Here is a 16519-nt window from a genome sequence, read left to right on the forward strand (position 1 = left end):
GACTATTATGACCCTTAATAATAAATTTTGAAATTATTTATTTAAATCCAACGAATCTTTCACATAAAATGTGTTAATTTGGGAACAGAAAATATTGATCTTGCAACTACACACAATTTTTGGCCTAGCAATTTTTCTGTTGTAGAATTTATCCAAAATAGATTTGTACATACTCAAAACTATGTATGTCTAAGAATATTCATCACAAAATTATTCATACCAAAACTAAGAAAAAATTCCAAATAACATCAATAGGGTACCATCCCATCATATAGGTGCTGGCATTGACTTCTTTAACAAGATCTCCAAAGCACAAAAACTAAAACTAAGAATCAATAAGTAGGATGCCATCAAACTACAAAGTTTCTTCTGTACAGAAAAAGAAATGATTAAGAACACAAAGAAACAACCTACAGAATAGGTAAAAAAAAAAATCTTTGCCAGCTACTCCTCCAATAGGGGATTAATATCCAGAATATACAAAGACCTTAAAAAACTTAACAAAAAAAACTTAACCCAATCAATCAATGAGCAAAAAAACTAAAGAGAAACTTATCAAAAGAAGAAAAACAAAGGCCCAACAAATATATGAAAAAATGTTTAACATCTCCAGCAATCAGGGAAATGCAAATCAAAACTTAATATTAAGATTTCATCTCACTCCAGTCAGAATGGCTATGATTGATATGGCTGTGTTATTTAACAGACTTTTATTACAAGTTTTTAGTCCAATTATATATATAATATAATATGGCTACTTTATATATATATATATATATATATATATATATATATTGATTTATCATGTGAAACTGTCACCACAATCAAGACAGTGACCATCTATAATCATCATTTCTAAAAGATGATTTTAGTCCACATAATCTCTCTTCTTCTTTAATGCTACCTACCACATCTACTAATCATTCTTTGGGACAGATTTGATTATGTGTGCTAGACTTTTATATCAGTGAATAAAATATGTATTCCATTTTTGTCTGGTCTCTTTCATTCAACAGGATTGTTTTGAGATTTCTGTATTTCGTTACAGGTCTCAAGAATTCATTTTTTTTTTTATGGCTGTATGGTATTCTGTCAGTGAATATGTAACATTTTGTTATCTTTTCAGCTATTGAGTGATCTGTGAGTTGTTTTCTTGTTTTGTACTGTAACAAATAAAATTTTTGTTTTTGTTTGCATATATATTTCCTTTCACTTGAGTAAATCTTAGAAAGGAGATATAGCTGGAATATATGTTGGGTATATGTTTATTTAACTTTTTAAGCATTACCAAATTGTTTTCCAAAGTAATTTTACACCTCTGCCATCAGTTTGTGTGAATTACAGTTTCTCCAAATCCTCATTAACATTTTTAATTTGCTTTTAATTTTAAAAGTAAAAAATTTTGTCACTTTTAAAGATTTAATCTATTTGAATAGGTACAAATTGTTATTGCAACATTCATTTTTTTAATGACTAATGATGCTGAGTGCCGCAGTCTGGCTGGGCACAAAATAACCAAGCCACCGCACAGCCTATTAGGTTCAAACAGCAACCTTTATCCCCGAACTCTCACCAGCACTCTACACACACTTCCTGGGAACACACTGCCTCCACCAGGCTCTGTGCGCCAATTCTCTCAGAACCCAGCAAGAACTCAGTGGGAACTCCAAAGTAGCAGGGGCTGGAGGCAGCAGGATCCGCCCTAATCCTGGAGCCGCCCTAATCCCAGAGCAGGGTCACCTTTCAACCATTCTCTCTGGCAAAAATGCCAGGCGTCATTCTGACTAAACTGTGGCTCTCAACAGCTGAGTATCTTTGTATATGTGTGTGCACTTATTTGCCATCTTTATATTTTCCTTGGTGAAATGACTGTTTATATATTTTGTCTGTTTTTGAAGTTGCACTGTTTTCTGATTATTATATTTAGAAAATTATATATTCTGAATACAAGGACTTTATGTTTTGCAAAGATTTTTATCCCATTATATGACTTCTCTTTGTTTAACAGTGTCTTGAAAATCATGTTTTTCATTTTGCTTAAGTCCAGTTTATTAATTTGTTCATGTTCATTTCATCTGCACAGACTTTTTGATATAAAATTGTTTTTAATATTTTTTTAATCACTCTTTAATTTTCTGTAGCATCTGTGGTGATACCACCTTTTTCATTCTTGACAGGGCCAATTTGTGTTTTCTCTCCTTTTTTCTCCTGAACAGTCTGACTTGAGATTTATGAATTTTATTAATCTTGAAGAATTGCCTTTATGTTTATTGTATTCATCTTTATTATCTCTTTTATTCTATTTGCTTTTGTTTTATTTTTTTCTTTTTCTAGTTTTACTTTGAAAGATAAAGTAGCCATTTATTTGAAATTTTTCTTCTTAATATTGAAAGTTACTGCTAGAAATTTTCTGCTAGATATTGCTTTTCCAACATCTGTAAATACTTATATATATGAAATTCTCATTTTCTTTAGTTAAGAATATCTATTAATGTCCCATTAGAATTTCTTTTCATTAATACCTTATTTAGGAAGTAAGTCATTTAGTTTTAATTGGTTGAATATCCTATCCAAAAATGTTGAGAGTATAAATATTTTTAGATTTCAGATTTTTTGAAAAATTCACAATATTAGCATACGCATAATGAGATTACTGGGGGATAGGAAGTAAGACTGAAGGCAAAATTCACTTTATGTTTCATATACATCTTTATATATAGCCTGAAGACAATTTTGTACGTTTTAATAATTTTGTGCATGAAACCAGATTTCCTGATGTGAATACATTTAGATTGGTACTCAAAAAGTTTTAGATTTGTGAGCATTTTGGATTTTCAGATTAGGGATGCTTAACCTGTATTTGGATGTTTTCTAAGAAACTTTCTATTAAAGATAACTAATTTAATTTCATTGTGATCAGAGAGCAGATTTTATAAGATTTGCTTTTTCAGTTTATCAAGACCAATGCAGGTATGTTTATATTTTATGAAACAGTATATATTATATCTTCACAAATGTTCGATAACATTGGGGAAGAAAGTGTATTCTATTTTTAGATGAATAAATTTAATCAGGTGAAGTTGGTTGATAGTACTGTTTGGTTTACTGTAACCTTGCTGGTTTTCATATCAGCAATATTTTTTCTACAACTTTTGGAGAGGGACAATGAAATATTTTACTGTGCTGGTGGATTTTTCTATTTTTCTTTGCATGTCTACTGTTTTTGCTTTATTATTTTTAAGACCTATTTTTAAATATGTAAATATTTGAGATTTAATATCCTGGTGATTAATTCATCTCTTTGTAATTATGAAATGAATTTCGTTATTGCTGGCAATATTCTTGGCTTCAAAATTTATTTTTTTCTGACATTTATGTCATTCTAGTTTCCTGTGATTAATCTCAACCCCCATTTTGTTTACTCTTAGACATTTTAGTTTTCGTCACTTAGGATTCTTCTCATAGGAAGACTTAAGGAAAAATTATTTTACCAAGCTATGTGTTAGTGTTTTCTGTTAAGAGGACATATTATAACATATCATATAATTTTTTGAGGATTAAATGAAGAAATAATAGCGAAGTGCCTACAACTGCATTTGCTGCAGTATGAACTTTATGTAATACGTAAATCTTTGACTGTTGTTCGTAATATTACTGCTTTGTTTTTAAAAACTTTAAAAAAAACATTTTTTATAAAATATTGAAATAGAATTTCCCATTTATTTATATCTCCAGGAAGTTTTTTGTTTGCTCTATCACTAGTCATTTTCAAATTAAATAAAGTAGAACATTATCATGAAATTTCTAAATAAACTTGAACTTTAAAATATCTTCACTTAATTTTACTTTGATACATTATTAATTTATCATTGTTTTGTACTTACATATTGTGTGTACAAAAATGCCAGTGTAGTCTCATTTCATATTTATTAAGTTGTCATTTCCAAATGCATTAGAATTGGGCAACAGTTGTATTTTCACAATTTGTCGTAAGTTCAAAAATAGGATGTACTAGAAACTGAACAAATTCTTTTTTTAAAACTCAAAGAGAATTAATGTTTGTGTTTTATGTTTTGTATGAGTTCTTCACATTATCATAGTTTATAATGAATGATGCTTTTTTGTTTTTAGATTGGACAGTTGGCTTTTAAAGGAATGAGGAGACTTAACAGAATTCAGTCAATAGTATTTGAGACTGCCTACAACACCAATGAGAACATGTTGATTTGTGCCCCTACTGGAGCTGGAAAGACCAATATTGCAATGCTTACAGTCTTGCATGAAATTCGCCAACATTTTCAACAAGGTGTTATCAAAAAGAATGAATTTAAGGTAAGTAAATAACAAACAATAGCTTTTTAAATCCTGAAAATTAAAATAAACTTGTAGTTATATATGTTAAATGAAATCTGGAAGTTCTTTAGGATATTTATTGTACTTGAAGTCACACAACTAATACTGCTTAAGTTATTTCATTATTAAGGCAGTCCCTATTTGTTTTATGAAAATCCTATTACCCTTGTGAAAAGCTATGAAAATACATTAGCTTTGAAGCAGAACCAATTTTCCAAATGATAAAACTATGTAAACAAATTCTGTTGTCCTTTAAATAGCTACCCACTTATCCAACAAAGATAATACTTTTCATATATCACTATTAAGATTTTTTTCTCACAGGAAGTAGCTGGAATCATTTCACAATAAATTGTGACTTATATTGGCTACTGTGAAGCAAATGACATTGTAGTTTTTGCTCATTCATCAAGCTAGTGTTCCTTTGATACAGATTGTATATGTTGCTCCAATGAAAGCCTTGGCAGCTGAAATGACAAATTACTTCAGCAAACGTCTAGAGCCACTGGGTATCATTGTGAAAGAATTGACTGGTGATATGCAGTTGTCAAAAAATGAAATTTTACGAACTCAGGTATGTTATTTACCTAGATTTTTTTTTTACTTAGTACTTTTTTTAGGTAATTGTGAAAATTATTTAACAACTATATTTTAAGAAACTATAGTATATAATACAAACATAATGTAATGAACTACTTTTATTTGTAACCACATATTAAATCTGCACTACAGAAGAAGTTTTGCTGGTGCTTTGACTTATATCCTTTCTAACTTTGGTGATACTCACTGTGTTTTGAATATTATTAATTTCCAAGCATAAATTTTAGGTCTGCTAATATTAAATATTGTTTTTTTAAACCATTAGGGAATGGGAATATGGTTGGTTAAGATTTTAAAATGATTCCTCTAGTATTCTAAGCCATTTAATAAGGTTAGCTTAATATATAATGAAAAATTAATTATTCATTTTTTAAAAAATATTTTTAGTTGAAGTTGAACACAACACCTTTATTTATTTATCCATCTGTTGTTCTGAGGATCGAACCTAGTGCCTTGCACTCTATTGCTAAGCTACAACCCAAGCCCCAATCATTCTTTACTTTATCAATGGAAAGTTATTGAATTATGCTCTTTATATATGGCACCATATTAGGTGAAATGGCTTAAAGCAAAAACATTTAAGACATAGTTCTTGGCCAGACATTGGGGTGCATACCTGAAATCTGAGGCAGAAGGATTAGAAGTTCAAGGCTAGCCTGGGCAACTTAGTGAGATCCTTCCTGTCTGGGAAAAAAAAAAAAATGAAAAAAGCTGGGGGCTCTGAGGGTGTAACTCAGTAGTAGAGTACTTATGGGTTTAGTACCCAGTACCATTAAAAAAAAAAAAAAAAGATATACTTCCTGCATTTAAGATATTATTATGACTAAGTGGGAAAAAATATAATAGGACTACAGCTAGATTATTATTTTCCATTAATATAACATAAGTATGGTGATAATCATAAAATAATGCATGACCAACTATTTAAATTTTCTACTAGAGATTGAACCTGGCTATTTACCACTGATCTACATTCTCAATCCTTTTTTATTTTTTATTTTGAGATGGGACCTTTCTCAGTTGCTGAGGATCTCACTAAATTGAAGAGGCTGGTTTCAAACTATTGATTCTCCTGCCCAAGCCACCCAACTTGCTGAGATTACAGGCATGCACTGTGATTATGCCTAGTTGGATGACCAAATATTAATAAGGCAATTCAGAAAAGTTTGATAAAAATAGATGAAACAACTTTGCAAACAGTGGATGATGTTAATCTTAAATGTAATTGGGGGTGAATTACATTCCTAGGGCTGCTATAGAAAAATAGTATGTATTTTGGTATTTTAAAATAACAAAAACTTCATCCTCTCTCAAAACTGGAGTTCAGAAGTATACAGTAAATGTGTCATCAGAGTTGATTCCTTCCAGAGGCTCTGAAAGAGCCTGAGCCTTTAACTTTTGGTGGTTACTAGAAATCCTTGACAACCCTTGGTATTTCTTGGCTTGTGTACATCTCACTATGTTTTCTGCATTTATCTTTACATGGCTTTTTTCCTTTGTTTGTCTTTTCTCTTACTCTTTCTTCTCATGTTAACCAGTGAATTTTTCATTATCTACCCTAATCAATATGATCTCAAGATGATCTCAAGAACCTTACCTTGATTATTAAATACATGCAAAGTTTCTTTTTCCAGATAAGGTCATATTTATATGTTGAATATTTGTACCTCATCCCAAATACCACAGTGTAATGGTATTTGAAAGTGGAACCTTCGGAAAATAATTGAGTTTAATCAAGAGGGTGATGCCTTTGGTGAGATTAGTGCCCTTATAAGGAGATTGATCTTTCTCTCTTTCTCTTTCCGTCACTTTTCCTTTGTCTTCCTCTTTCTCTCTCTATCTCTGTCCTTTTCTCTCTTTCTTTCAAGTCACCAAGGAAAGGCCTCCTGATCATATAGTGAGAAGGTGTCTGCCTGCAAGCCAGAAAGCTAGGATTCATGAGACATTAGATCTGCGAGCACCTTGATCTTTCAAATCAGTGTCTAGATCTGTGAGAAATAAATGTCTATTGTTTAAGTCACCCAGTTTATTTTATTTCGATGTAGTAGCAGCCTGAGCTGACCAAGACGATCAAATTCACAGTTTCTGGCACAACTATTGTAGCACAACTATAGGTTGTGGTGCTACAATCTCTGAACACATGACAAAAATGGAAACCAGGTTTCAGTTAAATTTATTTTGGAGTTAATAAAGATAGAGTGCAGTATAATCAATACTTCGGTCAATTTTACTGGGTTTCCTTAAGTTTGCCTCTTATAGACCCTCTTGGGAAAAAAGCAGATCACAGGATTTATATATACAGTCATGTTAATTTTAAGATTTTTAAAAAAGCATAATAAAAGATTGGGAAAATTTAAAATTTCTATGATTAGTAGACTAGTTACACAATATGTATTGCCCTTGATAAAATATTTATTCCTGAAAAATGCTGTTTTCTGCCAGGTGCAATGACACATATTTGTAATCCTATCTTCTAAGGAGGCTATCGCAGGAGGATCTCAATTTCAGGATAAGCCTAGGCAACTTATTCCCTGTCTTAGAATAACATATAAAGAGCTGAGGATGTAACTCAGTGATAGAGTGCTTATGTGTGAAGCCCTGGGTTCAATCCCTAGTACTGAAACTAGGGTTTGAGATGAAACTAGAGTCTCTGTTCTACTGGTAGGTGGAGTCTGAATAAGCTGTAGGCCTCTGCAACCAACAAAGCCCATTTTAGTGTTAGCAGCTATTCACAGCAGGGAATACCTACTGGCTTCAGGTTCTAGATTCACAGCCAGCAAAGCCAGAGAGTGGCCAGTTGCAGCTTTTAAATGGGTTTTCCTCTCCAATGTTGCATCAGACTCCAGTAGCTCACTGCCAGTTTCTTTCTGGTTCTTGTGTCATGAATTCAAAGAATGAAATTCCCCTATAAGGAAGAGTGAGTGTAAAAGAGTAGGATTTATTCAAGTGTGAAAAAAAGAAGCAGAACTCTTGTGGGTAGAGGGGACCTGATAGGTGTTGCCAGTGTTAGCCTAGAGATTTATATAGTTCTTGGGTCAACAGTGTTGATCCAAATTTATGCTAAACAGGTCTTAAAAAGTATCAACACTATTGGTTAGCCCTTAAGTAACTTTCCTGCAGTCTTCGTTGGGGTCTGCCCCTACTTGTACTGTTGTCAGAAAGCAGGAGATTGAGGTCAGCATATTGTGAATGCTTGGGGTTTGTGGGTGCTACGTGGAGCAGACATCTGTACTGGCCCTGCCTGGGTTGCCTGGGTAAGACAGATCGACATGCCCTGACTTACTTGGCTTTGACTCACTGTGCCTTAGGCCCACACTGGGATGGTAGGCTCCACTTGGCCTGGACCTGTGCTCACCTCCTGCACTTCAGCATGCCTGGGTGCACCCTGCCACTCTGGGACAAGGACTTGGCTTCACTATCATTAGCAACAAATAGAGGATTATGTTTTCTGGCTTAAAAGTATAAATTTGAGGGTAAAAAATGTAAGTAGCAACATTATATACTGTTGAATTCAATTGTATGTCATATATACTAACCAGATAAGCTACTTATACTGGTTAGTTCTGGTTGTACAATTATGAAGAAATTATAAATATTTTTTTGTGTTTTATTTTTTTACCTTTTCTGCTACAAGAGCGTGTTATTTTTTTATGCTGTAAAAAAATAAACAATGATTTTAGCATTACATTAAGTGTTAGTTTTTTATTCAGCATAGTTATTTTTCTGCAATATGGTAGCTTCATAACCTATCATTCAATTATCTGTTTTTTTCAGTAGAAGCAAGACAAAAGAGACACAAATTTATGTCACCTGCTATTGCTATGCTGCAATCACATTGCTTGCTTTGGCAATCTAATATTGTAGTTCTGTTGAGGAACAGTAGAGGAAACTGAGGCTTACAGGGCAACAGTAATTTCTGAGGTCTCATTTCCAGTATCACGGGGATAGAATTAAGATTCCAGATTTTCTTATTACACAGTCTGTTATAAGTTTTTATGAATACATTTCATCTTCCCATCTTTTCTAGCCACAGGTTTTTGTTTGTGTGGGTGTTTTAAAGAAAACCAGTGTACTAAAAGAGTTTGGTATTATTTGAAAGAAACTTAGTAAAATGATGGCTTGTATTTATAAGGGGAGAAATATCTATGGATGTTAGTTTTCACTTCAGTTCATTACAATATATGATGAATGTATGGGATAATTCATTTAAAATAAAGGTGTGGTAATTTTATAAAGAAAAAGCAAAATTGCCACCATTTATAGGTCATGACTAATAATGAGAGGGTTTGGGCTTTCAATTTTTTTCTCATTAAGTACTTTTGAAAGTTTGGAAAGTTTTCCAAGACGAAGAGATAGTGAAGGCTTTAGTTTACTAAACTGTCAACAGCTTTTGCTTTCAGGATGGTAAATTGAAAAACTTTTTAACTCTAGATTGTAAAATAAAATTCTGTCACATCGATGATGATAGTATTTGTTGCTTTTCTTTATGATTCATATACTTCTGGTATATAGATACATGTCCATACTAGTTAAGATTTTTAAAAACACTATTGAATGGTTAGTAAATGCATAGTGCCAAGAGCATTCCAAGTACATCTCCTACCTACTCATAACTCAGCAACCAAAAGGTTACTTTTAGGCACAGTAGGAGGCCTTTGATACCACTATGCATCTGTACTTACTGATGAGTTCCCTCACCAATCACCAGACTCTTCTTTTCTGTACCACTGTAGACTTCTGTATTATTTAGCATCAATTATGGTCTAAGATTGGAATGAGGGACTGTCCTGGTCTCCAGCCCAGCATCCCTGCCAACCACTTTCCTGGTGAACAATTGCCTGTCCCTGTGATTATTAAATATTTTAAATATTATCTGATATGTAATAAATAATAGTAGAGTTTAAAGATTTGTTAGTGAAAATCAGACACCTATGTAATAGAATTAATTAAAGTAATATTATTGAGAGACTTGGCTCTGGTTATTATTGTATTCATTTATTTAATGAAATAGTGTGGTGGAGTATATTAAATAATATTTAGATTCTGTCACTGACAGTTTTTTTTAATCAATAATTGACAAATGGTTTTATATTTTAAAAAGAGACTTTGAAAGAAAAATTTCAGTGGAGCTATGAAACAGCTTTTATTTTTAAGGAAAAAGAAAAGGCACAGGTAATTATCATATGCTCATTCCATACTTATATTTAGGAATTGATGGTAGAAGTGTTGCCAAGTAGTGTCCTGAACACACAAATAGATATTAAAATATAGAAGCATATTTAGGGATAACTTGAGAACTCTATTTTCTTTTCTCCCTTTCTTTGCTCTTAGTATAAAATTGATGTTTCTCAAAGTTGTGTGAAATGTGATATAAGTGGAACTTAAAGCCATACTTCCCACACTGATATAGTCATCTGATTCTTAACAAAAGTACCAAAAATATAAGTTGGATAAAACAGCCTCTTTAACACATGGTACTGGGAAAACTGGATATCCATATGTAGAAGAAAAGATCTTTAAAACTCACCCTGTACAAAATAAAGTCAATGTAAATTAAAGACCTATGTATAAGACCAGAAACTCTGTAAATGTTTGGATAAAAAAATGGGGAAACACTTCAACATTTTGTTGAAGGCAGAGCTTCTTGAATAGGATCCCTGGAGCTCAGGAAATAAAGAGAAAGAACAAATAAAGGGGGTGGCATCAAATTAAAAAGTTTCTGCACAGCAAATGAAACAATAGTTTTAAAAGACAGCCTTCAGAAAGAGAAAATCTTTGCCAGCTGCTTTTCCAACAGGATTAATATCCAGACTATAGAAAGAAATACAGAATATTCAACAAAAATATCAACTAACTCATTCAATAAATGGGAAAATGAATTGAATATCACTTCTCAAAAGAAGTAGTACAAATGACCAGCAACTGTGGGAAAAATATCTACCCTATTTATGCATCAGCAAAATCCAAATCAAAATTATATTCCATCTCACTTAAGTTAGAATAGCAACCATCAAGAATACAAACAACAATAAAAGCTGGGAAAGAACATGGACGAAGGAACTTTTATACACAGTTAATGGGGATGTAAATAAAACCACTATGGAAATCAGTATGGAGGTTCCTCAAGAAATTAAGTAGAATTACCATATGATCCAGCTATGTATCACTCCTCAGCATTTATTTAAAAGATTTAAAGTCAGCATACAATACATGCATACCCATCTTTATCACAGCACAATTTACAGTAGCCACATTATGTAATCAGCCTACGTGTCTGTCAACAAATATATAAATAAAGCAAAATAACAACAATAATACACACAATGAAGAATTATTCAACCGTAAAGAAGAACAAAATTATGTCATTTATAGGACAATGGAAATGCAGAGTTTCCAGTTAAGTTTAATATGCCAGCCTCACAAAGACAAATAGTACATTTTCTTACATATGTGGAAATTAGAGGGGAAAGGGGGAAAAAGATCATGAATACTATTAGTATACACAAAGAGAATCAGTAAGGAAGAGAGGAAAGTGGAGGGTGAAAGAGGTTTTGGAAGTGAATGGGATCAAATTATGTTATATGCATGTAGGAATATGCTACAATGAAACTCATCTCCTGTATAATTGAAAAAATTTTAAATTGTATTCAATGTTGAACCTGTAAAGGTTCATAATACCATTTTGCTCCTCTTCTTTACTGGTATTAATTTCCTAATATAGTTATTATTGAATTTTTAAGTATTTAAAAAACATTTTTTTCTTTTACTAGCAGTGACGGCAGGAAGTATATTTTTAAAATATTGCTGCTCTTTTTATATTATAACCCCATACATTTAAAAATAATATTTGTATAGAATCTTTTCCAAATTTGTTTTTCTAAAAATCAATACTTATAGTCACTATATTAAGTTCAAAATGCCTTTATTGTTCATAATTTAAATCAGCCTCTGCCTAGGAATATTTTAATAATTTGTTTAAATGCCTTTGAATTAAAAGGATTTTCTCAAATCTGGTAGATAAATACATTTTTAATATTCTCTTGAAATTCAAGTTTGATGCTATCCAGGCTTTTCCTTGAAATAGTTTAAATTGGTTTTGTCAAAGAATCCATTCAATTATCACTTGATAGCAAAGGTAACAATTATATTCTTTTTATTAACAAATTTTTATTCTTTTCATATAATGTATACACTTAACACAAGGAACTGAATTTTGTTTAAAATTTTCAGTACATACAATAAAAAGAAGAGAGTTTTATAGATGTGTATATCATTTATGGATACATTAGAATTTTAAGTTTGTTCATATTTTTGTTAAAGTAAGTTTATGTTTGATTTCATTTTATTTCTTTATTGAACCCAAGTACATTCTCTACCACTGAGCTACCTTGTGATGTTGAGACAGTCTAAATTGCCCAGGATGACCTCCAGATTGCTATCCTTCTGCCTCAACCTCCTGAGTCTCTTAAGATTTCAGGTGTATAACACACCTGGCTATGATTGGTTTTAAGTCTTTCTTTTAGAACTAGCTAAACCTAATTACAGACATCATTATCTCAAAATCACATATCAGTCTGATGCATAATTTTGTAGAGTTTTATGTTTATTTCATGATTATTTTTAAAGGCATATGTGTTTGGAATTGGTATTTATTAAGTCATCTTTATTCCAAATAAAATTTCCTAAAATTGGAATCATTCTGAATTGTCTTGATATTGAACCTACAATATATTTTACTTAAAAAAAAATTGAGGTTTTCGTCCTGGTTTGTGTAAAGTGTGCCAACTGAAGAAATGCTAAAATACTTTATTTTCCTCTTATTGCTTGCAAGTATAGCTCTAAGAAATTTTTTTTAGAAATGCTAAGTTTAACTGGACATTTTTGTTTCACTGCTGCTTCAAGACCAGGGTTATTCTACTATATCTTCTTGCTTTAGTCTTTCTTCACACCATTAAGAAACTCATTAAAACAAACATAATACCTTCATTGATTTAGTCATCCCCATTGTTGTAAAGCAACAGTAGTTGAAATGTGGTCTGAAGTGTCCAAAGTTTCTGTAGTTGAATTCAAGAGATTCTACAGTTAAAAACCAATTTTTATAGTGTTGTTTTCTTTTTGTGTGCTACTGGTGATTGAATCCAGGGCCTTGTGCATGCTAGGCAAGCCCTCTCTACTACTGAGCTGTATCCTCAGCACTGTGATGTTGTTATCTTTTACTATCACTGTCTCACAGTAGGGTTTTTTTCAGAGGCTGCACACTGTGTGTGGTGTCATAAATGCTGTAGCTTATAGAACAAGTACTTTGTGTTCTGTTATCGTGAAAAAAAAGAAAGAGTATAAAGGAATCCCTAAGTAAAAATATTTTGAGAACCACTACTATAGAGGATGTTCCTTATATCTGACATTGGATGCTCTTTGAAATCTCAGTCCAGTCGGCTTGTCAACCTTATCTTTAGACTGCTTCCTAATATAAACTTCAGCCAGACCATTTTTCTTTTTTCTAAAATAATATTGCTCAAATAACATTTTCTCAAATGAACATTGCTCTTTGATAAGTTTTCTCACACATTTTCTCCTTTTAATAACTTCCTTTGTCCATTTCCATTTGTCCAAATCTTAAATGTTCTACAAAATCAATTTTAAAACCTATAGGACAGAATCCTTTAGTACCATTCATTTATATTTATAAAATAGTACCTAGTGCACAGTCTGTACTTTTGGGTGTTATGTAGTCTTAGAAATCTGGATCGCTATCAAATAAAATTTTGATTGTTCTTGTACTATATCCAACTATATTACCAATGCTAATGAGAGAATATTTATGTAAAGAAAAAGGAAAGTAACATTTAAATTCAACTTATGAGCCAGTCACTATGCTAAATACATGTGTGTCCTCCCTCAATCCTCACAAAATCCCTGTTGAGGAGTGTCTTCACTTTGCAGATGCAGAAAATAAGACTTTATATTTATGTATTTTAAAGGTATACGAATATGTCCCCATACTTTTTTCCTTTGCTAGATATGTCCTAGTTCCTTTGTCAGTAGTTTTGACTGTAAGGGTAGGGACGTGTGCTTGGCCTCAGGAATAGTTATAAACAATGTCCTATGTTGTGCTTGCTTTTTAATTTTCTTCCTCTAATACTAATTGGATGCTAATTGTTATAGAACTGAAACAACATAGTTAATAGCCTCTATCCTTTCCCTCTATCCATCTCACAGATTCTAACAGACTGAAAGACTGCTATCATGGTCTTTTGGATTGGGCTATAGAAAGAACAAAGCAGGGAGTAAAGCAAAGCATGTGGGAAAAAACGCACATTCAAGTTTTATTTTTAACCCTCCTTTTCCTACTTTTATAAAATTTGTAATTTTAATAGATTTTAAAATTATTTCCATTTTATATTTTTTGGTAAGTTTCCCAATATTTAACTAAATTAAATATATTTTAAATTTTCCTCTGATTTTATCAGTGTGGGTACTATTACCCCCCTCCCTCCTTTTTTCTTTTAAATATGGGAAGGCAAATTAATCTCATTTGCAAATTTTCTGTCATGCTGCTCTGATCATATTATTTCCTTGCTCATAAACTTTCATTGGTTCTTTATTGCTTATTGAATTAAGTCCAACTACCTAGCTTATTAGGAATCTTGTATAAATTAAATGTAATATGAGATGTGATCTATTTTGTGGTTCAAGAGGGACCATCAGGTCTAGTAGCAATTATGATTTTATTGAGACTTGAATATAAAATTTTCTTTTATGAGACATAATTATATAATTCTAAGATTTATTATCAGGAGAAATAGTTAATACAGACAACAAATACTTTTTTGGTGTTCAGCCAAAAAGTAATTTTGATCAATTTTTTAAAAATTCAGTAATTTGTCATTGGTAAAAACATGGATCTAACTTTTCAGATCCATGTTATATAAGGATAAGGATCTTTTCTTATATTTCATTGTTATCTACTATTAATTTTGAAGTTATAAAACACTGGTCATATACTTTAGAATAATGATTTCTCCTGTCCTCTGTCAAAGCAAGACATTTGCTGAATTTTTAATTTTTTCTTCTCTTTTTATATTTGCTTGCTTGGCGTTGGTGCTGTTTATCTCCACAGCTTTTGTTGTTGTCGTTGTTGTAGAGCTGGGTTATTTAAGGTTTTGATTTTATTTCTATTTTGATTGGGAATGGAAGGTGATTATGTTCAATCTCTTAAGTGCCTGAGCAACAGGTAAGGGAACCCCCAATTTATTTTGTTTTACTCTGCTAAAGAGAGCTCCATCAACCTTGGTTGTGAGGGTATGGGTGGCATTTGTGCTTATAAACTCAGGTCACACTCAAGGTTGATGTCACGCTGCTTTCATTTGCTTGTCTCAAGGGTTTTTTTCTTAGTATAGAGTCAATTGATTATTTCTCTGAGAATATGTATATATGGTACTTAGGGCAAATGGAATTGGATTAGATATTACATGTGTTCAGGTTGCAGTTTTATCTGGATATTTGTATATTGTGTGAATAACTTACTATTGCTACCTTTCTGCATAAAATCTGAGAATGTCTTTATTTCATCTTCATTCCTGAAGGACTTTTTTTTTCTGGAAATAGGTTTGTGAGTTGTAAGTCATTTCTTTCAGGCCTTGATAAATACACTGCCACTTTTTTCGAGCCTTAATAGTTTCTAAGAAGAAACCCACCCCATTAAAGTTGTTGTTCTTTCATGTGTAATATGTTGTTTCTGTTGGGCTGCTTTTAAGATCCTTTCTTTGCCATCAGTTTCTAGAAGTTTATGTATGATGTGCCTTATTATAGATTTCTTTGTGCTTACTCTGTTTGGTGTTTCCTCAGCTTCTGGAATCTATTGATTGTATCAGATTTTTTTTCTGTAAATTTTTCTTTTGTCAGATTTGGGAAAGGTTGAGCCTTTATTTCTTGAATCCATCACCCTCTCTTCTTTGCTTATTGAACTCATTTACAAGTCTATTAGATCTTTTAATGTTGTCCCACAGGATCGAGAGCTTTCTTTTTCTTTCTGTTGTTCAGTTTGGATAATTTCTATTGCTCTTTTTTTTATTTTTTCTTGGTGGGGTTAATTTTTTTTTTTTTTTTTTTTTTTGTCTTTTGGAACTGGGTGTCAAACCCAGGGCTATGCGAATGTGATGCAGATGCTATGCCACTGAGCTACATTCAGCCCTCTATTAATCTCTTTTTTAGTTCATTGTTTCTTCTATTACCTACATTTTGCTCTTGAGCACTTTAATGAGTTTTTAATTTAGGTTATTGAATTTTTCAACTCTAAACTTCTATTTTTTTTAATATTTGTTTTTCTTTGATGAGACATTTTATTTTCTCATTTGTTTCAAGGGTATTTGAAGGATCCTTGAAGACTTTTTATACCTTTTGTCTTTGTACCTTAAAAGTCTTGTCATATTTTTCCAAAATCTTTGTCTCTCATATTGGCATCTACTGTGTGTTTCTTCTGAGTTGAGATTTTCCTGATTCTTGGTAAACATTATTTTAAGTTGATTGTGGGATCTTTTCAGTATTAGTTTTATTATCAAGGTCT

General features: G+C 31.9%; 1 protein-coding gene across 4 annotated transcripts in view; it reads left to right on the forward strand.

Annotated features, from left to right (window-relative positions):
- Positions 1-16519, forward strand: part of Ascc3 (activating signal cointegrator 1 complex subunit 3) — a 382235-nt gene that overhangs the window by 100070 nt on the left and 265646 nt on the right. For all 4 annotated transcript variants that reach the window (XR_006848984.2, XM_046430755.2, XM_046430758.2 and 1 more), the window contains exons 9-10: positions 4132-4332; positions 4787-4927. Coding sequence is in view for 3 of the 4 variants with exons in the window: in XM_046430755.2 (XP_046286711.1) it covers positions 4132-4332; positions 4787-4927 (342 nt within the window). In the remaining variant the exon portion in view is untranslated. The remainder of the gene's footprint in view (positions 1-4131; positions 4333-4786; positions 4928-16519) is intronic.

This window comes from Marmota monax, unplaced genomic scaffold, assembly GCF_021218885.2.
Source record: "Marmota monax isolate L192 unplaced genomic scaffold, Marmota_monax_Labrador192_F-V1.1 WCK01_AAM20220418_F8-fsc00013, whole genome shotgun sequence".
Lineage (NCBI taxonomy): Eukaryota > Metazoa > Chordata > Mammalia > Rodentia > Sciuridae > Marmota > Marmota monax.